This window comes from Aedes albopictus, unplaced genomic scaffold, assembly GCF_035046485.1.
Source record: "Aedes albopictus strain Foshan unplaced genomic scaffold, AalbF5 HiC_scaffold_37, whole genome shotgun sequence".
In the NCBI taxonomy this organism is placed as follows: Eukaryota; Metazoa; Arthropoda; class Insecta; order Diptera; family Culicidae; genus Aedes; species Aedes albopictus.
This window is the reverse complement of record NW_026917166.1, coordinates 2,119-28,318: the sequence shown is the minus strand read 5'-3', so window position 1 is coordinate 28,318 and position 26,200 is coordinate 2,119. Positions and strand designations below refer to the sequence as shown.

The 26,200-nt window shown below is 41.0% G+C and overlaps 2 protein-coding genes across 2 annotated transcripts; both read right to left on the bottom strand.

The window, feature by feature from the left end:
• Nucleotides 1–1,834: 1,834 nt before the first annotated feature.
• Nucleotides 1,835–2,362, bottom strand: LOC134284630 (uncharacterized protein K02A2.6-like). Its single transcript, XM_062843620.1, has one exon. It carries the CDS (start codon nucleotides 2,360–2,362, stop codon nucleotides 1,835–1,837), a length of 528 nt encoding a protein of 175 aa, XP_062699604.1.
• A 741-nt stretch (nucleotides 2,363–3,103) lies between these two features.
• LOC134284631 (uncharacterized protein K02A2.6-like) lies at nucleotides 3,104–3,514 on the bottom strand. The gene has a single exon (XM_062843621.1). It carries the CDS (start codon nucleotides 3,512–3,514, stop codon nucleotides 3,104–3,106), a length of 411 nt encoding a protein of 136 aa, XP_062699605.1.
• Nucleotides 3,515–26,200: the final 22,686 nt, after the last annotated feature.

Genomic DNA, 26,200 nt, shown 5'->3' with positions numbered 1-26,200 from the left:
ATCGTTTGTTGTCCGATTCAACGACTCTCCGAGCGAGATGGCCGATGCATTTTCCGTCAACCGCCACCAGTGTCGTCTTCGTGATTGAAAGCCTCCTAAAAAAAGCACTAAACGCACCTCGGTCCCTGGGACCGCATCTTTAGTGGTGGCAATCCATCAAGCATCATCAGACATTTGCAATGGAGCAATGGAGGGGGGAGAATGGCGAGCAGTGCAAAAAACGAATGAACCGCGAAACGATTTGTTTTCGTTTCGAAAAGGCTGCTCATCAGACAGCGAATCGAATTGATTTGATTCGTTGATGATTGTGGCTGTAGCGGTTTTAAGGTGAAATACCCATATCAACAGGTTTTTGGGAAATTCACCTGCAAAAAAGTAATTTGAACTTATATCAACGACCAAAACTAGTCATGCAAATTGCGGGGCGTTATAAATCCTTTATCCGCAATAACGGGGACACAGAAATACAGCTGTAATGTGAATCGGCGTAATACTTTTTGTTGCAGAAATGAAAAAAAGTAGAATGTGTGCCATTGAATTTTGTACAGCCCCTAGTTTTGCTTGTCAGCACTGTAACTTTTGGCTTAGGCAAAGGAAATGGCTGAAATTTTGAACACAAATCTCTCAATCTACATTTGTTGCATAGGCAAAATTTCAAATAAAATCCCTTAGCTCCTCAGACAGCAATTTGTCAGTACCCTTATTATCCGATTGTACTATTGAAAGTACTATACCAATAATATTTAATTTGCATGCATGATGTACATATAATCAACTACCTTCTGTGAAAATTGCAGAGAAATTCCAAAGTTATGAATAGGCAAACATCGCACATAAAAAACACGAAAAACCAGTAGGTTTCAAACCAATTGATCAAAATTGATAAAATTTTGCAAGAAAGTGTGTTTATAAGTATCATAACTGCTAACGAAATTTCATAATTATCATCCTAGAACTTTAAACTGTAGCGATAAAGATCCATCTACCGAAAGAAAATTGGAACAGTTAAAAGTAATCCATCGATTTTTATGAAATTTGGCACAAATAATAAACATACACCAAAGAGTTCTCAGTCAATTATTTGGCCAGTTTTACCGGTTCATTACAGAGCTACAACCATACTTATGTGTCCCGATTATTGCGGACACAGGCTTTTGAGGGTATTCCTGAGAGGTTTCTGAGGTGTTTTAGGTGGGTTTGAGCGATTTCTGAACACCTCTGAAACCTTCTGAAACTCCTGAAACCCCCTTAAACTCCTAAAAAGCTCTGAAATACCTCTGCATCGCTCCGGAATACCCCTGAAACCACCTAGAACTCCCTTCTTATCTCAAAAATACCAGGAAAGGTTCTAGTCTGGAAGGCATCTGCATTATTCGCCTGGGTCGACTCGCAGAGGCTTTCACATCAGGTGTGACTGCTGAATTGATTCCCGCAGGCTTTCTTCCATTTCAGGTAGTGCTTCGTTATCATCAGTAACATTAATGAAAACTTCTTGATCTGGTACAGGTTCTGGAGGAGCAATGGGAATGGAAATTGGAATGTATCCTGTACTTAGTCCAAACTCGTCCACGAATATGTTCAGGGAAGATTTCTCCGTTGATTCGTTAGTTGATTGTTGGCCGTCAAAGCGATGCTTGATTTGATTGGAATGTGAACGGATCAACTTCCGACGTCGGGCATGCCATTCGTCCAATATAATGTTAACGTTCACTTCACCAATGACTTCAATGATGACTCCGGGGACCCATTTCCATTTTGAATTGGTTTGGTAGACCTTGGCATAAACTGCATCTCCAGCATGTACATTCCTAGGTACTACGCCATGTTTCCGGTTCTACTGGTCATTTTGTTGTTGATTGATGATTGAGCTCATCGGCTGTCGTAGTTGGAGTTGATTCAGGATTATCCGCATGATACACCCGATCTTCAGCTGAGATGGAGTTTTTCCATTCAGAACACGACTTGGGGTTATTCTGTGGGCTTGTAGGAAGATTTGCAATGATTCGCAGACTTTTTCCCCTTCGTCAATCTTGAGCAGCGCTGTCTTCAAGGTTTCTCGTCCCGGCTGGCTATTCGACTGCGGATGATACGGAGAAATTCTCAAATGGTGGATTCCGTTCTTCTTGCAGAATTCCGCAAACATTGACGATGAAATTTGTGTGCCATTGTCAGATATGACGGTGGTTGGAACTCCAAAGCGAGCGAACAATTCGTACAGATGACTGCTGCTGTGATCGGTGAGCGTACGATGCTGATTTCCGGCCACTTGGAAAATGCATCGTTCAGCACTCGAAAATGCATGCCGAGTAGACCAGCAACACCAAGGTGGATGCGTTCCCAAGGAGACTGTGCGAGCGGCCATGATTGCAGAGGAACTTTCGGAAGTATCGTAGAATGTTCGCACTGTTCGACGTTTTCGGAAATTCTGTCGTCGAACTTCGGCCAGTAGGGATGACTTTTCGCGAGAGCTTTCATCCTTTCCATTCCTGGATGTCCTCTGTCTGTGGTGGAGCTGTTTCAGAATCCGTTTCCGCAATAAATATATCGGGAATTACCAAGCGCTTTCCAAGCATAACACATTCCTTTACTAACTCAAGACATCCTGATGGGCGTGAAATGGTCGAACGTCTAATTGTGTAATGTACTTGGTGTCAGTAGGCCCTCCATTTTCGATGTACTTGATAACTTGCTGGAGTACAGAACATTTTATCATTTTATTGTAGTGCTACGTACCATGTCAAACGTCACATATTGCGACTGCTTCTTGAAGAGGTATTACTGCTGCTATGCTACGATGATGTCCAGAGTCGGGTCGTAATTCGTTAAGAAAAGATCTGACTGGAGCACTTCTTTGAACTTCTGGAAAGACCTCTGGCAATCGTGGTTCCAAACGAACTTGACATTCTTCTTGAGAAGTGCGCCGAGTGATATTTGTAGCTGGTGCATTTCTGATACGAGCTTACCATAGAAATTCACGGCACAGAGGAACGATCGTAGGCTGGAAATGACCGCTTAGATTTTGGAAGGATCCAGTTGTAGTCCAGATTCGTCAACGATATATGCAAGATGCTTGATTTGAAGTTGTAGCAGGTTGCACTTTTCTTCATGGAGAATGAAGCCATATGTACTTTTGCAGTCGTTGAAAAAGAGCGATGAGGATTTCCTGATGCTCCTGCGCGGGTTTGCTGAACACCATGAGGTCATCCAGAAAAGATTTGATTCCTCTGAGATCTGCGATCATCGTGTTCAACAGTTGTTGGAATGCTCCTGGAGCCGACTTTACCCCAGGTGCTAGCCGGTTGAAACGAAATAGTCCGCGATGTGTGTTGATAATCAGCAAGTTTTTTAAATCCTCATCCACTTCTACTTGCAAGTAGGCATCACTGAGGTCGATTATGCTGAAGTATTTGCATCCGTTGAACTTGCTGATAACGTCGTCGGGAACTGGCATCGGGTAGTTGTTCGACTTCAGGGTGGCGTTCAGACCGGTTGAATGATCGACACAGATCCACATCTTTCATCCTGGTTTCTTGGCCACTACGATTGGCGCAGCCCACTCAAAAAAGTCTTAAGCCCAAATTTTGAAAATTGGTCCAATTCTGCATCGACTTTTTCCACGGATGTGAATGGTACAAGCCGTTTCGGTTTGTAGACTGGTATAGCTCCGGGTTTCAGGAACAGGAGTATGTACCTTGGTTTTTGTGCAACCTTGCCGGAAACGTCTGGAAACCTTGCCCATAGTCCAAACAAGTCGATCCATTCCAGGCCAAACAGGTTGATATTGTTGTTGGTCACGTTCAATTTTCCTGGTTGTTGCTGATATTGTTGTGGGAAGTAGTTGAGGGGATCCAAGACATTTGTTTCAGATTTTCCGATAGATGATAGTGATGTTATAAGCCGTGTCAAACTGCAGCGTTACTTCTGATCCATCGTTCTTCAAGATCAGGAACTTCCGCCTGGACTCACTACTAACCTGGTTGCTCGCGAAAACACCGATGATCTTCGACTTACAGGGGATAGACAAAATGATCGGGACAGGCATAATTTTCACTTTTCAAAAAATGTTCAACTAGCTGTAACTTTTCGAAAAGTGCATAAAATATTCTCAAATTTTTACTGTAAGTTCATCAACTAGTTGTGTATCAGTGGTTCAAGTTTGGAAAAGATCGGACCATTCTTCACGAAGTTATAAAGATTCTTGTAAAAGGTAAAATTATCCGAAAGCCAACTTTGAGCTGTAATATCTCCGGATTCAATGAACCGAATGCAATGAAATGTTGACCATATATGACTTATATAATGACCAATGAAAAATCATTGACTTAACTTAATATTCTTAACATGGAAGAAAATTATAACGATTAGATGATTTTTCTAATAAAATACTAAATTATCCATTATATCAACATCGTTTCAAAATTCAAGGTGCAAATTATAGTTCATTTAATTTCCCTCTGATTGACTTATATATAAATGTGTTTTGATGGAAAGTAATTACATAGATGCCAATAAATTAAAAAAGCAATAGAATGCATATTAAAAATAGATCAATTTATTGAAAAATCGTGAAAAAAATAAAAACGCTATAACTTTTTCTCTTGTTAAAAATTTCAAGTTATGTCAAATGTTTTCCAGAGTTCATTATATAAGTCATGAATGGTCAAAATTTTATTGCAATCGGTTTATTGAATCCGGAGATACAACAGCTCAAAGTTGGCTCTCGGATAATTTTACCTTTTTCAAGAATCTTTATTACTTCGTGGAGAATGGCCCGATCTTTTCCATATTTAAACCACTGATACACAACTAGTTGATGAACTTACAGTTAAAATTTGAGAATATTTTATGCACTTTTCGAAAAGTTACAGCTAGTTGAACATTTTTTGAAAAGTGAAAATTTTGCCTGTCCCGATCATTTTGTCTATCCCCTGTATTCTTCTTCTTGGTGGATGTCTTCGAATCTGAATAACAGCCGAAGAGCTGTCTTTGTGTCCGGTTTGCTTGCGATGAGCGATTATAGTTTCCAATCTTCGTCGGCGTTCGTTTCAAGCTTCGATAGAAGCCGTGTCCGAATGTCCGCGTCGTTCGTTGCGCGAAGTTCGCAAATAAAAACTGGTCTGGAGTTAACTTGATTAGTTCGAAATCTTCACAGGTCTTGTAGATTTTTCCCATGTAAGTCCATGTAATCGTCCGCATCGTTTTTCGTCAGCTGGAAGCATTGGCCCCGCTTACTGATGAGCGAAATCCGAATGCTGAGTTTCTTGACAGCTTTCTCGAATGTGACCTCACGGGGATGTTTCGGAAGCACGAAATTGACGTAACGGTCTAAAGCGTTGATACTGCGGCTTCGAGTGAGCAAACGTACCTTCGCCACATCGTCCAATTTCGCACCGTCCTTCAGGAAGAGATCCTCGTACTAGCGATCGAAAACTTGCCCATTCTCAGGTCCTAGGGAAATTCGTGGATGTTCGATGCCAAGGATTCAATGATGAGTTGCTTGAAAATTGGTCGGATCCGGAGCCTTCTTGAATGGCTAATCGCTCCAGCAAGACCATTTACCGCGCGTTTTGCTGCATCAGTGTTTGTTTCGCTGTCTCCGACAGGTGGTGCCATGGCATTTCCTCTTGAGAGTTGAATTCTTGATTACCTCGTTGCCAGCTGTTGTACCTACTTTACTACTAATATCTATTGTTCGAGTGGTAGGTAGTGTCAGGTTGTTATGTTGAATAGTAGGCATGAGAGTAAGTCACCTTGTCGCAGTCCCCGGCGAGAGCCAAATGAACTGGATAGTTCACCCGAAACCCTTACACAGTTTTGCACACCGTTCATCGTTGGCGTTGCTTTAATCAGTCTAGTCAGCTTCCCAGGAAAGCCGTTTTCTGTGCGGTTTATACTGTCTATGCTGCCTTGATGTCGATGAACATGTACGCGTTGTGATCTAGTATTCATGACCTTTCTGGAGGATTTGCCGTATGTTGAAGATCTGGTTCGTTGTCGTTGATACCGTCTGGGTAACTTTTTACGAACTTATTCGTTTTAGGTGACAGTCGACGGAATATGATCTGAGATAGCACTTTGTAGGTTACATTCAAAATGGTGATCGCTCTGAAGCTCTGATATTCCAAATGGTTGCATTTCTTGTGATTGGGGCAGATTACCCCTTCCTTCCACTCCTCCGGTAGCTGTTCGGTTTCCCAGATCCTGACTATCAACCGGTGCAGGCAGGTGGCCAACATTTCTGGGCCCATCTTGATAAGCTCAGTTGCGATACCATCCCTTCCTTGGTTTAAGCTGGTGTATGGCATCCTTAACTTCCCTCAGCGTGGGAGTTGGTTCATGTCCGTCCTCCGCTGCACTGGCATCGTCGTTTCCTCCGTTGCCGTGGGCTCCCGTGCCTACGTTCTCCACGCCATTCAGGTGCTGATCGAAGTGCTGCTTCCACCTTTCGATCACCTCACGTGCGTCCGTCAAGCGGCTCCCGTCCTTATCCTTGCATCTTTCGGCTCGAAGCATGGAGCCGTTGCGGGATGTGCAAAACTTCTGGTAAAACTTCCGTGTTTCTTATTTACTCGCACTACGCTTCTTCCAGGCAGCGGTTTTTTCTAGGAAGAGACGGGTGCTCTGTTTCCGCTTCTGTTTGTATTGTTCCACAGTATGCCGGGTTCAATGCTGCAGCATTACCGTTTCACGTATCTGATCACCATCAGATCTCTCGGCTACGTCGTTGATGGCTGATTTTATTGTACTCCAGCAGTCCTCTAGAGGGGCCACATCGAGCTCATCCTCATCTGGCAACGCTGCCTCGAGATTCTGAGCGTATGCTGAGGGGACATCCGGTTGCTTCGGTCGCTCAAGTTGCACCGTAGCGGTCGCGGGTACCGTACATGATGATGAACGGAACGTTTTGGGCGCACATCATCACCAAGTAGTAGTCAGAGTCGATAGATCCTGATATCGATAATGTCGGAGAATTGCATTCCGTCAATCAAAACGTGGTTGATTTGCGATTCCGTCTCCTGTGGTCTCCAGATGTAACGACAAGGAAGGCTGTGTTGGAAAAAGGTGTTGTTTATAGCCAAAGCGTCGAGATCTATGAGTCGTAGGTCGATTGCGTTCGTCAACTGGTAAGCGCTGAACTTTCCAGTCGTCGGTCTGAATACCTCCTCTTGGCATACCTGACCGTTCAGGTCTCGTATGATGATCCTGACGTCGTATTTTCGGCGGCTATCATACTACCTGATTACCTCTGAACGTTCCCAGCATGGATCCTGTCCAACGAGCTTCCAACAGCACTAAAATGTTGAACCCGCGGTTCTTCAGTAGACCAGCGAGTATGCGGTGCGGATGCCTCCAATGAAGTTAAGAGATCGGCAGTTCCACGTACCGAGTTTCCAATCGCAAGTTCTTTTTGTTTGCTGGGGTCATAGTCGTTGCTCCCGGTGCAGTGCAGATCGTATGTTGCTGATTTTCCGTTAAATTGGTTTTCTACGGCTGGCTCGTCGAGCCGGACACCAATACCCTACTTTCCGGAAGACTATAGTGCACAATTGAGCTTAGAGTCCATCCCTGACACTCGTACGTCGTTGAGCTGTTGAGAGCCGCTCCTCCTGGAGAAGAGACGCTCAGGTTTGCAGAAGCCTTTCTTTCTGATTAGCTAAAGGAACAAAATTGAAACTGATCTCATAATATTTGTTGTAATCATGAAGGTTGAATCAATGAACTTGTAAAGCCAACCAAATAAGTGTGATAGTGAACTAGTAAAGCAACACTACAAATAATCAAATTCAATTTGAGATCAGGATAGCATTACACAACAATGTTCAACCCAATGAAACAAACATTACTCATCCCCTGCGAGTTTTACTTCCCCAAACACAATGAATAGGTTTCTCGATAGCAAATCCCGTCCCTAAATACACCGTTGTTCGTTCATATTTTCGTCAATTTGCATTATCATGAATGAACGAGTGAACCCCGAAGGGAACCCCCGGCCCCGACCTTCCGGTTCGGCTCGTGAGTCGTGGATACCGGCGGCGCGGTGCGGCGCGCCAGTGAATGACGACAACGACTAGGTCAACCAAAAGTATGACATGACGTCAAAGAAACGGACGTAATCCTCCGCCTGTCTGCATCTGTCTGTGTGCGGCAAAACTGAATCCCCGCATCGCATCATTATCGAAACAACACAATCTCCACGGTGACTGGGTGGCTGGGCTGGGCACGGGCAGCCCAACGAAGATTCTTCTTCCGATCCGGATCTCGTACAGTCAGTCACACAGCAGATGATAGCTGGAGATGTCTGCGATAATTCGCAACCCATCCCATCCCGCAGAGGATGGCACTAATGGGATAAAAATAGCCACACGACAATTTCCCGTGTCCGTGATTCCGTGGGCGGCGCGCTGTATGCGGTGAGCGCAACGGATTCACGACGATAATAGGGAATTGATATAATTGCTGGTGGTGCCGATGCCGTGCCGGCGCGCCTGACGCCCGGGAGCTATGACGTCTTTATCAACGTTACGACGACGGACGGGCATGGTGTGGCGCGCATGGTTGGTCAACCAACAGAAATGGGTTATGCTAATCAGCAGCGACCTGTTGTTGTTTCGAGGCTGTCTTCGAAGCGGTTATTATTGAATTAGAGGGAACGGGTTGTTTGTGCTTTTTTGTAATTAAATAAGTGCTTGAGTGGAAAATGAAATCATGTTGCAGGGAAAGTTCTGTAAATGTTGGGAATCTTAACACTTAAGTATAGTCGAGACCGGCCTGGAAAACCGGAAGACAACGTTCTTGTAAGGCCTGAAGTACACAGGGTCTAATATTTGAGAAGGAAAGAACTCAAGAAACAACATCAATCAAACAAGATGTTTAAGCAATGGTTTCTTTTTGGACAAATATTTGACATTGTGTACTAACAGCTTAAGGAATGCTGATGAAATAAATCTAAAAGCTATCTCACTTCCTCTTCTTCTTTATGGCTCTACATCCCCACTGGGACTTGGCCTGCCTCGCTTCAACTTAGTGTTCTTTGAGCACTTTCACAGTTATTTATTGAAGGACTTTCTTTACCTGCTATTGCATGAATTTGTATATTGTGAGGCAAGTACAATGATACACTATACCCAGGGAGTCGAGACATTTTTCCCGACCGGAACGGGAATCGAACCCGCCGTCTCCGGATTGGTCATCCGAAGCCTTAATCACTAGGCTAACTGGGGACCCTAAGCTATCTCACTTTTAGGTTGATTAATCACATGAGTGATATGTCAAAGAAAAGGCTCCCACTTCTTCCACTATCTTTTTGCAATCATTTTTTTACCAATTTGGACCATATCTAAAAATCTAAAACGTTCGCCTTCTATTAACCATACATTTGGCATACGTAACGACAACAGTAAGTCACGTAATCACTTTCCCACACAACATGATTCGCAATCCTTTCCCTGCAACAAACTTACGCTTCATCCATCTTCAAACCACATCAATCTTCCTTTTCCCTGTCGAAATTTGTCAAGATTCCACATCAACTGTTTCCCCCAATGAGCAGCATCTTCCAAGGGTCGTCAGTCGCTTCATCACTCTGTAGTATGTAGACGAAGATGACCACATCATCGACCTAACTCTCTGTTGTTCCACTCTCTTCGGTCGGATACAACTTGTACAACGACCTGAGTGACCACCGCACCACCGACCGGTGATAGTTTAAGTAAATGGACAACAACCGTGTAAAAGACGACCAGACCATGCATCGGATAAACACATACCTTGTCCCCATCCTCGCTCGGCATCAGATGCATGGCATGCCATATCAGAGATGACGAGGTACCTACAACAAGAATGATGCACAAAACCAGGAAAGGAAATGAAACCGGTTGGGGTCAAACATCGGAAAGCCATCTGCCAAGCACCAGCGCAGCGCCGGTCAGCCAGTTAACATACACAACAGAGATTAGCATTCGAATCATTCATTTTATGATGCTGCCCCTCCGTCCATCACTGAGAACTATGATGGACGACTAACCAAACCGAACATAGAGGATAGTAGAGCGAGCGCTACGTGTCACCAAGCACGCGTTGACGCACATTCCGGCCCTGATTTGCATTCATGGGCCGTTTGTTAATATGGGGGGTAATTCCCCGGCTCGGGCGGACCCGATATAAATCATCCTTCGAAGTGGGAAATGATCTCCTTCTCGTGCAGACGTCCAATTGAAACCTTGGAGATTGGGATAATAACAAACACTTGAGGTAGCTAAAAAGTGGTTAATTCCGCCACTAAGTGACGACGACGACTACGGTTGGCTGTCACGATTACACATTCTCATCGCAAATACGAAGACCAAACATCTAGATGCCTATCTCAAGTGGTTCTCGTTTCTTCAAGTTTGAAGTGTCAATAACAACGATATCATCAAGCACAACTGGAGCGAACCGGAACTGTTTAGGAGGTAGTTCGTTTGTTTTCTGCTAGTTTAGTTTACGATGAAAGCATAGAAATTTCCTCTGCAGGTGTTGGTATTGCTTTTTCAAGTACCATTGCAGTCAGGGGTTCATCCTGAGGTGCATTCAGAAATTCCTCAAGAAAGTTCCTCAATAATTCCTTCAGGAACTCTATCGGGGATTCATTCTGGAACTTCTTCAGGAGTTCCTCCAGAAATGTCTTTTGGTATTCCGCTGATATATATATTTTTTTTCATGGATCCCACTATACAATTCTGCAGAGATTCCTCCAGGAGTTCCATCAAGAATTCCTCCAGGAATTTCTTTAGTGATTCCTATACGAAATTCATCAGAGTTTCCTCCAGCAGTCCCTTCTGATATTTGTCCAGCAATTACTCTAGGAATTCTTCAAAGATTACTCCTAGAATTCTTTGAGGCATTTCTCTTGAAGTTCTTTAAAGGATTTCTCCTGGAATTCCTTGAGGGATTTCTTCAAGAATTCCTTCAAGGACTTCTCCAGGAACTATTTTGGGATTCCTCCAGGAATTTCTTCAAGAATTTCTCCTTGAATTTCTTGATTGTTTGCTCGTGGATATCCATGAGGGCTTTCTCCGTGAACTTCTTCAGGGATTCTTCCTGGAACTTTTTCAGATATTTCTCCAGGAACTTTTTCTGGGATTTTTCCAGGAATTCTGCAAGAATTCATGCAGGAAATTCTCCTTATTTGTGGGATTTTTCAGGAATTCCTTGAGAGATTTCTTCATGAACTCCTTCATGACTACCTTCAAGAACTCCTTCCGTGATTTCTCTAGGAATTCCTCTTGTAATTTCTTCTTGAATTCCTCCAGGGATTGCTTCAGAGATTTTCCTTGATACGTTTCAGGGATCCTCTTGCAATTGCTGGAAAGTTTTCTCCAGGAACTCAATCAAAAAAATCTCAAGGAACTTTTAGGGATTTTTTTCTCAAATTCATTCAGCAATTTCTCCAGGAACTCCTTGATAGACTACTTCAGGAACTCCTTCATGGATTCCTGCAGGAACATTTTCAAATATTGTTCCAGTGACTCCTCCAGGGATTTCTCCAAAAGTTCTTCCAGGAATTTCTTCTAGAATTCTCTGTGGGATTTTTCCTAAAATTTAGGATTTCTTTCTCCTTTTCCATAACTTTTTCAGAAATTCCTCTGGAGTTCCTTGAACAATTTCTTCTGTCATATCTTGATGCATTCCTCCAGAAACTCCTGCAGGGATTTTTTTCATAAATTTCTTCATAGATTCATCCAGAAAGCTTATCATAGATTTCTTCAGGAATTCATCTAGAAAATCCGTCAGGGGTTTCGTTTGAAGTTCATACAGGGATTCCTCTAGATTCTTGAAAACCATCAGGAATTTCTTTATGAATTCTAAAGAAATACTTCAAGAAATTTTTCCTATACTTTTTTGAGGAATTTCTCGAAACATTTCTTACATTATTGCTGTAGAGTTTTTTTTTCAGGAGCTTCTTTAGGGATTCCTCAAGAAGCTCATTCAAAGATTCCTCCAGGCACTGCTTTAGGGATTCCTCCAGGGACTACTTCAGAGAGTACTTCAAAAAGTTTTCCAAGACTTGCTTCAGGGGTTCCTCAAGAAGTTCATCCAGCAATTCCACCGGAAATTTTGTGATTTCTCTAGGAGCTATATCAGAGATTCCTCCAGAAGTTCGTTCTGTGATTCCCATGTGGTTTCTCCTGCAGTTCCTTCAATGGTCCTTCCGGGAGACTTTTCAGGGATTTTTGCAGGAAGAATTTATCCAGTGTTTCCTCCAGAAGTGTTTTTCCAGGGGTTCCTTTAAGGATTCCTTCTTGAATACACTCAGGGATTCCTTCAGCAGCTTGTTTGGGATTTCTCCAGGTAAGTTCGTTCAACGATTTCATCTGGAGATCCAATTGTGATTTCTCCAGCAGTTCCCTATGTGGTTTCTCCAGAAGTTACTTAAGTGGATCTGACCTGGAGGGATGGTTAAAACACGTTACACAAAAGTAGGTTCTTCCTTCGGATAGGTAAATTCCTGAGATAGTTCCAGAGATAGCCTCGGGTTAAAAATCTCTATAAAGAAAAAAAAATCCTTCTGTTATTCCACCAAAAGTTTTTTTCAGGGATTTCTCCAGGAACTCTTTCAGCAATTCTTCCAGGCTTGGTCCAGTGAAGACGTTATTACGTCAAGAAGAAGAACAAGGCTTGAGGAGTTCATTTTCAAAGATCAAGATATTCCGCACTACCGAAATCGATCATTTGAACGTTGTTGACATTTATTTATCTCTATATGTGCTCAGTTTACGATATGAAGTACTTCTACCAACCACACAAATTAAATCGGTTTGCATATCTCTACTACTCACCTACTTACTACACATTGGTGGAGATAGTCTAAAAAATACAACAGTTTCAACAATTAATAATTTGTGCTCGCCCTTCGTACATACATAGAGGTATGTCATGCTGTCTTCGGCAAAGTTTTTCCTCATAATATTTCCTTTTTTTAATTGAAAATTGTTTTAAACTAGCATTAGGTTGAGATACTTTTTATGATGAGTAAAAGCCATAGTATATCGCAAAATGATGAATTACAGTAAATTCAAATATTCGGTATTCAAAAGTTTCCCGCTTAACATGTCGTTACTAATTTTTCCCAAGAAATTTGGATCTAGGGTAGTGGACGTATTTTGGCCCGGGCAGGTATTTTGGACCACCTTGTGAATTTTATTTTTTTTTTTATAATCTCCAATAATAAAGATTTGTAGATACCTATTACCTAATGATAAAATTAATAAAATTCCCAAGGTGGGCCAAAATACCTGCCCCAGGCCAAAATACATTCACTACCCTATATCAAGCTGTAAAACATATGAAAAACGTGGGTTTTGCCTTTTTTGTGCGTTAAAAAATATTTGTTTGATATTTATTAAGAAAAATGGCGATTTTTCGAAAATCTCTACCGACATCTAAACATTATTTCGACAACGATTTTCCTTAAGGGCCTAACTGACTTGATCGATTTCTCTTCGTCGACTCTCTCGTTCGCTGATAACTTGATCAAAACAAACAAAATCATTATTATTTTTGTTTCTAGATCAAGATGTAGTCGTCGTCTTCGCATTTCAACCAAAAAATCTTCGCTCTTTGAAGGAAGCACGACACTAGACAACGGACTAGCATGCAATGCCCAGTGGCACAGCCGAAAACTTTTCCTGACAGCTGCGGCGGGAATCGCGCTCCTTAGCACGATGCGACTAAATGCTTGGTGACACTAGCCGCATGACCACAAAGCCACCAAGTTAAAATACACGTTAATACAAAAAAAAACAAAGAGAGGATCGATGAAGAGAAATCGAAAATGTCAGTTCGGCCCTAATGAAGAATCAGTGTCGATTTCTTAAAGTTGCCGTCATACAAAAATTTGTTTCTAAAACCCTTAGCTAACATTTGCAGGGTGAGCCCCCAAGTTTTCTGACTATGAGCAATTTTGGGACACTCTACTATCTAGTCTTATTCTCACGATTCAGAATTTTTAAATTTGTAAGACTCACTAGCGCCATCTAGCAGTTATATGTTCAGAATCAACTTACCCATTTTCAGATAGCTTATGTTGTCTTGATCAACTTTTCCGAAGACGAAATTTTTCTATGTAGCCTAACGCTCGAGATACAGATATTTAGAATTTCGAAGAGTCTCTAGCGCTTCCTAGCGGATAAATCTAGAATCAAATCTCGCGCTCAGTATCATACGGGCGTATCTACAATGATCGATTTCTCTTCATCGATTTTCTCTTCGGCTAATAACTTGGCCTGCAAATCATTTTTGGTTGTTTTATAAGCTAGTCCTAGTCGTCCTTCACCGAAATACACCGAGAGATCATCCGACTATTGGTCGTTTTTTCCGGAATAATCCGAAGAGAAAATCGACGTTCTTAGCTGCACCACTCCCAACGATCTCTAGTTCAAAAATCATTCCCCTACACAGAAACGGTTGGTACGGTTGTCCCCGTTTCTTCCTTCATTCCATTCAAAAAGGTTTGTCAATCATGTCATTCATAAGTGGATAACCTGATTGCCTTATATTTTTGAATTATCTTTCAATCCAATAGTCTGCACAGTGGGCCTGGCCATTTTAATATTTGTATCACATCTATGATATGCTGCAAATATTAATGCTGACAAGAAAATATCAGAAGAAATATTGATATTTCCAGGATGCTTTTCAATACTGGCTGTGCAAGCACTAGAATAGAATAGAATAGAATAGAATAATAATCCGAAAAGAAAATCGACGAAGAGAAATCGATCATTGTAGATACGCCTGTATGATACTAAACGCGAGAAATATTGTATTATCGGACAGCTCTTGATGCCGCGACAAACATTGCCGAAGACACAATTATTCTATGTAGTCTTATTCTCGAAATAGGGAAGTTATGAATTTCATAGACTCACTAGCGCTACCTAGCGGATAAACCTATAATTACCTACTTAGGTAGTTCATCATAGGATAGTTCCGGATGTCTTGACCAACTGTCGGAAACTCTGCACTGAATGCAAGATTTTTTTTCGTGGCAGAATACTATAACCACAATGGTTTCGGCTTGCAGTCACAAAAAAGCGTTGATTATTTTATTTTAACGCCGACGTTTCAATCCTCGGGTTTGGATCTTCTTCAGGGCCAAAAATCGAAACGTCGGTGATGAAATAAAAGCATCAACGCGTATTTTTGTGATTGTAAGTCAAAACCATTAAAAGTCCCACTGAAAATCACTCAACCAAAAAATATACTAGAACCACTATGGGTTTTGAAAAAGAGATTGCTTTATAAACTCTTCTGAGTTTCAGAGTGTATTCTTGGAAGAATTCCTACAGGTATAGAAGATAGCATTAATTTTTTTTTTATTTCTTTCACACAGTTTTTATCATATTTTTTTCTAAATTCTGAGTTTTCAGTATTTTCGGAAAAAAAATTTACGAATATCTGGGAGAATGAAACATTTTCTAGAGGCATTCATAAAGAACTCCTGAGGGAAATACTTTGCTCTAAGTATTCTTGGAAAAAATGTGACAGATTTTCGTAGTATAGTCTTAAAGAAATGCCCTGTAAAAATTGAGGCAAGAATTTCTCAACTTTTGGGTGAAATCTTTTTAAACTACTAGGATTCTTTTGTATAGAAAACCAATCGGTGAGTGATTATGCTTTTATTTGATAAAAGTTTAAAATCATTATGCTATAAAATTCAAGCTCCCAGTGTGGGAGCTCCAACGCCGTCGTATCAGTCAGTGTGGTAAGCGTGGTCAGTTTTTATCCGGATAGTTTAAACCTCAACGAGATAATAACAACAACAACCCATAAAACTGACTGCTTCCATTCGGCTGCAATCTACCAACCACAAAACACAAAAATGAAGCAACAGAATGAATAAGTAGGAGAAAAACTGTATCTAAGTACCTTGTTGTAAGAAACGCGAGCGAGCACCCAAGTCGGTCGTGTTACACACCCGCGTTATGGCCCATTAAATTGCGCGACTGAAAATTAGAACTATAATACCTTGGTGAACTGTGTCGTCGTCGTAGGTTAGGTACTATAAGCATAGTTTGGCGTGGGGTTCCGCTAATTACCGTCCACGCTAGATGAGGGGTGCGGTACCTCCCACTTCATTTCTTCATTTCTGCTCTGCCTGGAGCAGAACTTTTTTTACGACTGTCTGTCTTCTCTGACTTGTCGTGTCGTTCCTAGTGTCATGAGATGCCGGCGACATTTCCGGTCAAGGTTTAAACGACCTATAAATCATGCACCGCGTACTTAGGTACAGTGTTGGTTCAAATGTTTGTAACTTTCTAGAAGAAACGATCCTCCTTTCAGTGCAAATTTCAGCCCAATGCATTCATATTAGAGACTAATGTTTTATGGCTTCTCAGTCTTGACAAAATCAAAACACTGTTATGTTATAACAAAACAACAAAATAACATAACAGTGTTTTGATTTTGTCAAGACTGAGAAGCCACAAAACATAAGTTTCCGAATACAGTCGAACACACCAACGATTCATATTAGAGGACAGTACTATGTACAACAAATCATTTTACATGAAGAACCTAAAAAAAAAAGTTGCAAATGCACTGACCAATACTGTATAACCATCGTCGCAAAATCTGACCCGCTGAGAATCGAATGACAAATGCATGAACAAATCTATCCCGAGGGCGGATACCCAGCTCTGTATAAATAAATTACTATGCTAATTGGTGCATGCATGTTGGAGCAGCGCGAATCATCGGATTGAAATGTGTGATTCTTCCTGGTGTCGTAGCTCAAAAAAATCTCAAGACGAACACACGAACCGACGAAAGTGAATGTTGTATGCGAAACGCACCAGCCAGTGTCGAGCGCGACCTTCACTTCGTGCTGAATTCCAGCTGGTCTACTCGACATTGATCAAACAAGTAGAGAGTGGAGTGGAGTCGCGGTGCGTGCAAAATTCGCGGAATACCTCTGAGGTTTAGATGTGTCACGTGACGTGAGTGACCTGCATTGCCATAATGTCATGGGAACTCTGGCATAATTGATTCCGTAACTGAAATCAAACACAACCAGACACACTGGATTAGTTATATACATACATTTGTCTGAAATATATCTGAAGTTTGAAAGGTTTGACTGAAAACAAAGGAAGACATAGCTATTGATAAAAATGAAGAGACGAGATTTGAACACTGTTGACCTGGGAATAAGAGTCGCGCGCGATCTATCTCAGCCATCGTACCAAGTTATGATCTTTCATCTTTCTCGACAGATCACTGACTACGCGGTCAAGGGAAGTTCACATTTCAACGAATGCATTAGATGTAGATGTGAACTGATCGACTGACCGAACTTTGCGCTATAATACGAAGCTCGAACATTAAAGTCCTACTTCATTCAGATCAACACTCGTATCTACTTGTGCGATCCAAACAAATCAATCCTAATCACATCTCGTAAACGTCATGATCACCCCGTTATAACTGCACTCTTTTACTATCCATCATCATCATCATCGCTAGCGGTCATAATCATCATCGTTGTTCCCATCATATTGTTGTGGCACCACCGGTCATATAGTTTTTACGCGCTCGTCAAACTCCGGCAAGTCTCGGTGTCGGTGGTCGGTTGAGGCCTGCCTGCGTCTGGTGCTCACTGAACCATATTCACCAGAGAGCTTGTTTACACTAGGTACACTGTGAATATAAGTAGTTTGCAGCAACTTTTAACCTAGTATCGAAACCTATCCCAGCAGATAGTCGTCGTGGTGGTCATAGCCTCGGCGACGACCTCTGTTATTGTTACAAATGAACACCGGCACACATTATTGTTGGCTGGGCTGCACCAAAACGGCAATAAATAACACAATTGTACAGGTTTTACGATGACGCCGCACTGCACTGCCCGTGCATACAGGTGGTGGTCATCGTGAGCAGCAACCAACTGCTTTGGCCGTGTGTGACAAGTGAAAATTTTCCGCATCAATTCCTGTTTTGAGGTTATGATTTTCTGGGAATTACTGCACACACCTCAAATGTGCAATGTGTCGTTATTTTTTGCTAGTTTAATGGTGCGAATAAATGCTACTTAATGATCTAGTTTTATCTAGAGCAGTGAAGTGCAAAACTACAACTGAGGCTGTAAACAGGCGCGAGCTCCTACACTTTGGCAACTCGCTAAACAAAGAAAAAATAAAATTGTAACGTGCCATCCACTTCTAACTATTTAAGGTTGTAAAATGTCACAAAAAATGTAATTTCCTTTTTTGCCCATTTCATTGCCGCTAGTCAAAAATATGTACTACCTATGTCGTTATTTTACCATATCTAACAAGCATTATTGAAGGTTTGTGTTTACAGGCGTAAATTCGCACTGGAAATGGTAGAACTGGAGAATGTCATGACATATTTTCCGTGACATTTTACAACCCTGCTTCTAACATCCTTATTCGAACGTTCTCACCTAGACATAGTTATGAACATATATTTGCAGTGGGCGAGTGAATGCATCATCTATTGCTTCTCCTTCCTATAGTATTACTTCTAACTTCTCCAGATGTTCTCGATATGATTCCTCCAGGCATTTTCTCTGTGGTTTCTCTAGGGGTTTCTGTGAGATTTCGCAAAGAATTTTAGTTATGTTTCCAATGATCCATTCCGTTATACCTCCAAAAATTTCTACTAGGAGTCCTCCAGTCCAATCTTGTAAACATTCGACACTTTTCACTACCTTCATTTCGGTGCCGCAGTTTGGTGTCAGCTTGCTTTGTTACATGAATGCACTACCGTTCCCTCTTACACGCAACACGAGCGGTATGACGAAGATCAATAAACATAAACAAGGGTCAAATCAATGTCGTCTGACACGATGACATTTGTCTAATTCTAGCTTTTTGCATGGATTCCAGCCAATCCGATTATGAACGTTAATTTTAGTTTATTCTTGCTTGTTGAAATGAATACGACACACATATGACCAACTCAGCTTTCATTGTGGAAGAAGACAGGAATAACAAAAGCCGAACCATCTCCCGAAGGCGCAATCGTGGCCAAGTGCATTCATTTGACATTTTTGTTTCGTAGTTTGATTGCTTGTGTTGCGAATGTCAAAGACAAAGGCAGTCGAATATCGACGAATAGGTGTCAATGATTGCGATCTCTAACAAGAATGCTCCAGTCATTTCTGCTACGATCCCTCCAAAAAAGCTCCAATATTTCAGCTACTTCTGCTCAAGGAGTACTTGCTAAGATTCATCCAGAAATTCATGCTGGAACTTATCCAGCACATTTTGATGGAATTGCTCCTCAGATTACCTCCTCAGATTCCGCTAGCAAAACTCCTTCTGTGATGTTTCCAGAGATTACTTAGAAGTTTCCTTCTGAGATAGACCAGTAATTCTTCCAAAAGTTCTTGAAAGGATTTTTCCAGAAATACCTAATGAGATTCCATCAGCAATTTCTTCAGAGATCTTCTATTTTTTTAACATTTTCAGTCAAATAGACTAGAGGAGGTTCTTAGAACCGCCATTAAACCAAAATGAAAAGTACAAAGTTTTATGACGGCTTTAAAAACCTCTACAAGTATGATTGATTGACCATACAGAGGGTTACTTGGGTTGGATTTTTAGAGGAATATCTGCTTGATTTTATTCCTGGAATTTTTCTTGGTTGCCTCTAAGATTTTCTGATTTCTACAGAAATTCGCCACGAATTTCTTTAGGAATTCCACGAATTTCTTTAGGAATTTCACCAGGAATAACATTGTATATTGCAGTTTAAATTCCTCCTGGGATATCTCCCGAGATTTCTCCAGGTTTACAGGTGTAAATTCGCACTGGAAATGGTAGAACTGAAAAATGTCATGTTACATTTTCCGTGACATTTTGCAACCCTGCTTCTAACATCCTTATTCGAATGCTTTCACTTAGACACAGTTATGAACATATATTTGCAGTGGGCGAGTGAATGCAGCATCTATTGCTTTTCCTTCCTCTAGTTTCCCTGTATTTGATCGTAGCAGATGCAGTATTCGTTTTCAAATAGAAGCGCCCCAGCACTAGTACACAGAGGATGCCTGTAAATCCCAATCAGTCATCCATCTGATTAACTTCTTGTTGAAGTGTGGCTGTTTTGACGATTAGAGCAACTACGGGTGGTCATTGAAGCTCTAAGGTAGGCCCGATTCTTACCAGGTCACCCAGATATATGTTAGTGTAACTTCACTGTATTCTCTGTGAATATGATTAACCTCAGAGATTTGATACAGGTACCAAATGGAGATTAAAGAATATTTGCCTTTTCAATTGATTCAAGGAGGTCCTAGGGGTCCTTGGAACCGCGTCGACGAAACTAGGCTAGACTAGATTCGAGGAGGTACATAGAAACATCATAAAACCAAAATATACTGACTAGGTTTTAAGACGATTCTCAGAACCTCCCCAATGCTAATCAGACTTTAGATTGTTCATGGAAAACCCTCTGAACACAATCCCTCTACAGCTTATTGTACTGTAGATCTCCCAAGATGCTAATCCCATCAGTAGTGCGTTTTAGCTGAACAATCCACTCCACTGACATTGGTCTTCTCGAAAGGAGCAGCAACTACTTGCTCTCAAATGATCGTTCAATTACTCCGGCAATGCAATGATAGCTCTCTCATACGCAGGTCCCCCGACGACTACGACGACGACAAAACACCGAAGAATGTCGCTTTGAAGAAGCGAAAGTTGTTTTGATTGCTATTTATAGGCAATCCGATCCGACACGATGACGACCAACGCACCCACCGTTGGCGTTGGTTGTTGCGCTGCGCTGCTTGCATGTGCAACGCCACCATACCGTAAGCGTAAGGGGTATCGGATGACAGAAAGGGGCTTGAGCGCTAAAGGCTCGCAATTGCTGGCTGATATGCGATCGCTTGCATTGCATTGAGTTGATAAACCGGTGCCGATTAGATACGCGGCCACTCGGAAGATATGTGACAAACAATTGCAACTTTTATCTAAACGAATGCTTTGATGCCGACTGATTTTAAATGACGACTCAAATTTTCCCGGTAGACAGATTTGGAGAAATGAGGTAAATTGACGGACGACCTTTTAGAAACATTCGTCAATTGGAGGAACGCTATACAATTGTATGTTACAAAATCCTTTTGTTCATAGTTTGTTTTTCGACAGTACATATCCTCCGAATCTTCACAAGAAATTCCAGTACAAATACTGCCAGTAACTTGAACAAGTGTTATTTCACCAGTTATATCATAGAAACTGACAAAACCCCTACCGATTTAATTCTCTCTAAATGTTTTGGAGGTTTTAGCTTTCTCAGTCTAGGGAATCCAAACGATTAAATTGGCATTTCCCGACGTTTACCCAGCTTTACCATTGAAAAAGGCCAAATAAATTAGGCCGAAACGGGCAATACCAATTTAACCGTTTGGATTTCCTAGACTGAGAAAGCCAAAACCTCAAAAACGTTGAACTTCCAGTAGAAAATCTTACGCAAATTCTCTCTAAAAGATAACTGAAAATTGTTCCAAAATAAAAGAGAATTTTTCGTATTTTTAGTTTTTTTTCCTGGCGAAATACTGAAAAGAACTCCTAGAGGTTCCCGCCAGCAACTCCTTGGGTATTTTCATAAGAAACCTCTGGATCATTATCAGAAAGAACTCCTGAAAGATTTTCCGAAAGAACTCTAGGAGGACTTTCAGAATAAACTTCTGAGGCTGGGAGGATTTTTAAAAGGGACTCTTCGAGATTTCCAGAAGAAACTCCTGGCGATTTTCAAAAGGAACTATGGGAGGATTCCCAGAGGAAATTTCTGGAGAATTTCTAGAAGAAACTTCTGTAAGATTCCCACAAGAAACTCTTGGAGGACTCGCAGTTGGAAATTATGAAAAAAAATCCAAGGACCATTCTGAAGGAAATCCAGCAGGAGTTTTTGGAGGAATCCAACAATGCAGTCATAAATGAATTTCGGAAGGAAGTTTTACATAAACTTGGAAAAGATCTAATGCTGGTATCCTAGAAGAAACTTCTACATGAATCTCAGAATAAACTCTTAGAGGAAGCCCAAGTGGATATATTGAAGAAATTTCTGGAAGAATCCCAGAACCATGTTCAGAAGAATGCTTATATGCTGTCTATTTTTGCATTATTTTAGTTTTTTTTTGTATTACGGCAATAAGGAAGGAATATTGCAAAAAACTCTTAGAGGTTCCCGGAACTGCTGAAGAATTTTCATAAGAAATTCCTGGAGGATTACCAGAAATAGCTGTTGGAAGATTTTAAAGAGAGAACCTCAAGCGGACTCCCGGAAGGAAATTCTGGAGTATTTTTAATAGAAACTCCTGGAGATATCCGGAAGAAACTCCTGGAGGATTTCTAGAAGAAACGCCTGGAGCTCTCCCAGAGGCAATTCCTGAAGAATTCCTGAAAGATTATCACAAGTAGGGGAAATTACCTATTCTCGGCCGTGTTGTTCTCTTCGTCTTAGGGTTTTTTTTAAACCTATTGAACTCAGAGTTGGTCTCAAATCCTTCCCAACTAAGCTGAATTATATTATCAAGTTTCAGGCAATTTGGCTGACAAAAACCCCCATGACGAAAAGAACAAACCTGCCGATAATACACATTGTCACCCTAACTCTTGAAAATTCTGGAGAAATTCCAGAGACTATTCTGAAGGATATCCAGCAGAAGCTCTTGGAGGAATTCAATAATGAAGTCATGGATGAATTCCATAAGGAAGTTCCACAGAAATCTGAAAAAGATCTCCTGCTGGTATCCTAGAAGAAACTTCTGCAGGGATTACAGAATGAACTCATAGAGAAAGCCCTCTGGAGGATTTCCAGAGAAAATTCCTGGAGAATTCCTAGAAAGAACTCCTGAAAGATTCACACAAGTAACTCTTAGAGGAATCGCAGTTGAAAATCCGGGAGAAATTTCAAAGACTATTCTGAAGCAAATCCAGCAGCAGCTTTTGGAGGAATCCGATAATGAAATCATGAAAGAATTCCGGGAGGAAGTTCCACATAAACTTGGAAAAGATCTCCTGCTGGTATCCTAGAAGAAACTTCTACAGAAATCCCAGAATACTCTTAGAGGAAGCCCAAGTGAATCTCTTGAAGAAATTTCTGGACGAATCCCAGAAAAATGGATAGAGGAATGCTTATCTACTTTTTATTTTCGTATTATTTTAGTTCATTTGTATTATGACAATAAGCAAGGAATACTGCAAAAAACTCCTAGAGGTTCCCGGAACTGTTGAAGAATTTTCATTAGAAATTCCTGGAGGATTACCAGAAATAGCTGTAGGAAGATTTTCAGAGGGAACCTCAGGAGGACTCCCGGAAGAAAATTCTGGAGTATTTTCAATAGAAATTAGTAGATATATCCAGAAGGAACTCCTGGAGGATTTTCAGAAGAAACGTGTGGAGGCAGTCCCAGAGGCAATTCCTTGAGAATTCCTAGAAGGAATTCCTGAAAGATTATCCCAAGTAGCTCTTGGAGGCATCGCAGTTGAAAATTCTGGAGTAATACCAAAGACTATTCTGAAGGGAATCTAGCAGAAGCTCTTGGAGGAATTCAATAATAAAGTCATGGATGAATTCCATAAGGAAGTTAAACAGAAATCTGAAAAAGATCTCCTGCTGGTATCATAGAAGAAACTTCTGCAGGGATTACATAATGAACTCATAGAGGAAGCCCAGGAGGAACACTTGAAGAAATTTCTGGGCGAATCCTAGAAAAAAATGTTCTAGAGGAGTACCTGAAGAATCTCAGAAGGATATAAATAAATAAATATAATGGAGTCCCAGAAAAAGTGAGAGGAATCCTAAGATCTTTTGGGGGAACCCCAGGATGAACTCCTGGAAGAATTTCACAAAAAAAAAGCTTGGAAGAGCTCCCGCAGGTGCTTCTGAAAAAAAAACACCGGAGGAATTACAGAAGGATGTCTTAAATAATTCCAATTCCTGGTGAAAATTCTAAAGAGATTCCCGTAGAAACTCCAGCAGGAAGTTAAAAATGGATATCTGAGTAAATCCCAATAAGAGCTCCAGGAGAATTCTCAGGAGTCAGCAAATATTCGTATATCTATCTAACAAAACATTCTCATCGAACTCACATAAAGGTTTGTAAGTGAAATCATATACCTAGAGGAATCCCAGAAACATTTTAGAATACCAGAAGAAACCCCTTGCGGAAACCTTAAAGCAGTGGTGAAACTTCATATTGAAATTACAAAGGAACCCCTGCTGGGTAATCCCCGGTGGAGCTTTTGCTGCATTTTCCTGTAGGTATTTCAAGAACAAGGTCTGTGCAAAAACTTCTTAAGGCATACCACAAAATTTTATAAAAAAAAGTCCAACCGATTACCTCGATGAAGTCCGTAAGAAAATCCTTGAGGAATTTCAAATGAAACGAAAATCCTACGAAGCTTTGTAGAAAAAACCTCATGAACATGCTTGATCATGAACATGCTGAGATTAGGAATAATATCAGAAAGAACTCCTCGAGGAATCCAAAAAAAAACGACTGGTGGAATTATTAAAGATTACATAAAAGAATAATGTTAGCTAAAGGAATCACAGAAGAAACTTTAACTAACAGCAATAAAAGAAGGTGGAAATCCCGTAGAAACTAGGAACTCATGGAAAATACATGTGGGTGAATTCTAAAAGGAACATTTGGATGAACTGAATCCCAAAAAAGTATCTCGACTCTCAACATATTGCAAGAAAAATAACCCAGCAGAATAGTAAGGATTACCTAGATAAATCCGAGAAACAGTTTTTGAGGAATTTCAAGAGATTATGTATGTAGCAATTATTAACGTTTGTTAACATTGTGATTAACGGCTAAGCAGTCTAACTGATAATCATTCACCCTACGTACGAAGTGTATTCCCAGAAATATGCTTTGAGGAATTCCAGAAGGAAATTCTTGAGTAATCTCAGAACTTCTCTACCTAGAAGAATCCCTTGAGATTTCCTTGAAAGTATACCAGGAGGAACACTTATCACAGTAGGAATTACCGAAGAAACTTTTGGAAGAACTCCCTAAGAACGCCAGGAAAGATTTTTGGGATGGAGTTCTGGAGCAATTCCCGGACGAATCCGGCCAACGGATTTCAAATCTAGAAGAGGTTGACGCGTAGGCTAAATTTTTACTGTTGTTTGGCTAGGGTCTCCACTAAGCTTACTCATCAGTATGCCATGCTAATGAATACAAAATATTAAAGACCTTGAAAAGTCGAGCCTTTTTGGTCCGGATATTTAAGTCCGACATGTACTTAGATAATAATTATCCAGAGTAAAAGCTGGTACCATACAATAATAATTCTGCAACATTTACCGAAACGGTGCAGTGTAACCCTCTAGCAGCAATTACGAGATCAATATGTAATACATGCTTGAGCATGTCTATACATGAAAAGCCACCCAGAAGAGAATTCCTTATGCTGATAAAAATGATAGACGGTAGACACTACGACCCTTGAAAAAGGCCAAATCCTTAGGCCGAAACGTCGGAAATGTAGATAAAAATGTTATTAGTTCGAAGACTTAGAAAGCCATTGACCTTTTCATCGAGTTTCCAGTCGTAAAACCCCATACTTGTTATCTTGTTTACACATTACGTAACACAATGTCTTGTGTGAAGCAGACCAGGTGTGATGGTTAAAGCACGTGACTATCACGCCGAGGACCTAGGAGCGATTCCCACTTCCGACAAGCTCAAAAAATTGTGAGCTCTTCCTTCGGAAGGGAAGTTAAGCGTGGGTCCCAAGATGAACTAGACTAGGGATAAAAATGTAATCAATACAGATAAGAAAAAAAAACAATATCTTATCTTCTTCTTCTTCTGTACGGCTCTACGTTCCCACTGGAACTTGGCCTGCCTGTCTCCAACTTAATGTTCTTTGAGCACTTCCACAGTTATTAATTGGAGAGCTTTCTTTGCCAGCCATTGCATAAATTAGTTTATTGTGAGGGACAATGACACACTATTTCCAGGAAGTCGAGACAATTTTCCCGACCGGAACGGGAATCGAACCCGCCTTCTCCGGATTGGCAATCCATAAACCTAACCACTAGGCTAACTGGAGACCCCAATATCTTATCTTACGCATATGGTTAGGCACTTCACGATCAAATTGCACCTGTGCCGTAGTCATTAGACAACAGACAGTCAGCTGCATAAACGCACAGGATTATC

What these genes read in the sequence shown, in the direction of transcription:
- LOC134284630 (XM_062843620.1), bottom strand. Translation starts at nt 2,362, where the DNA reads ATGGCCGCTCGCACAGTCTCCTTGGGAACGCATCCACCTTGGTGTTGC.
- LOC134284631 (XM_062843621.1), bottom strand. Translation starts at nt 3,514, where the DNA reads ATGTGGATCTGTGTCGATCATTCAACCGGTCTGAACGCCACCCTGAAG.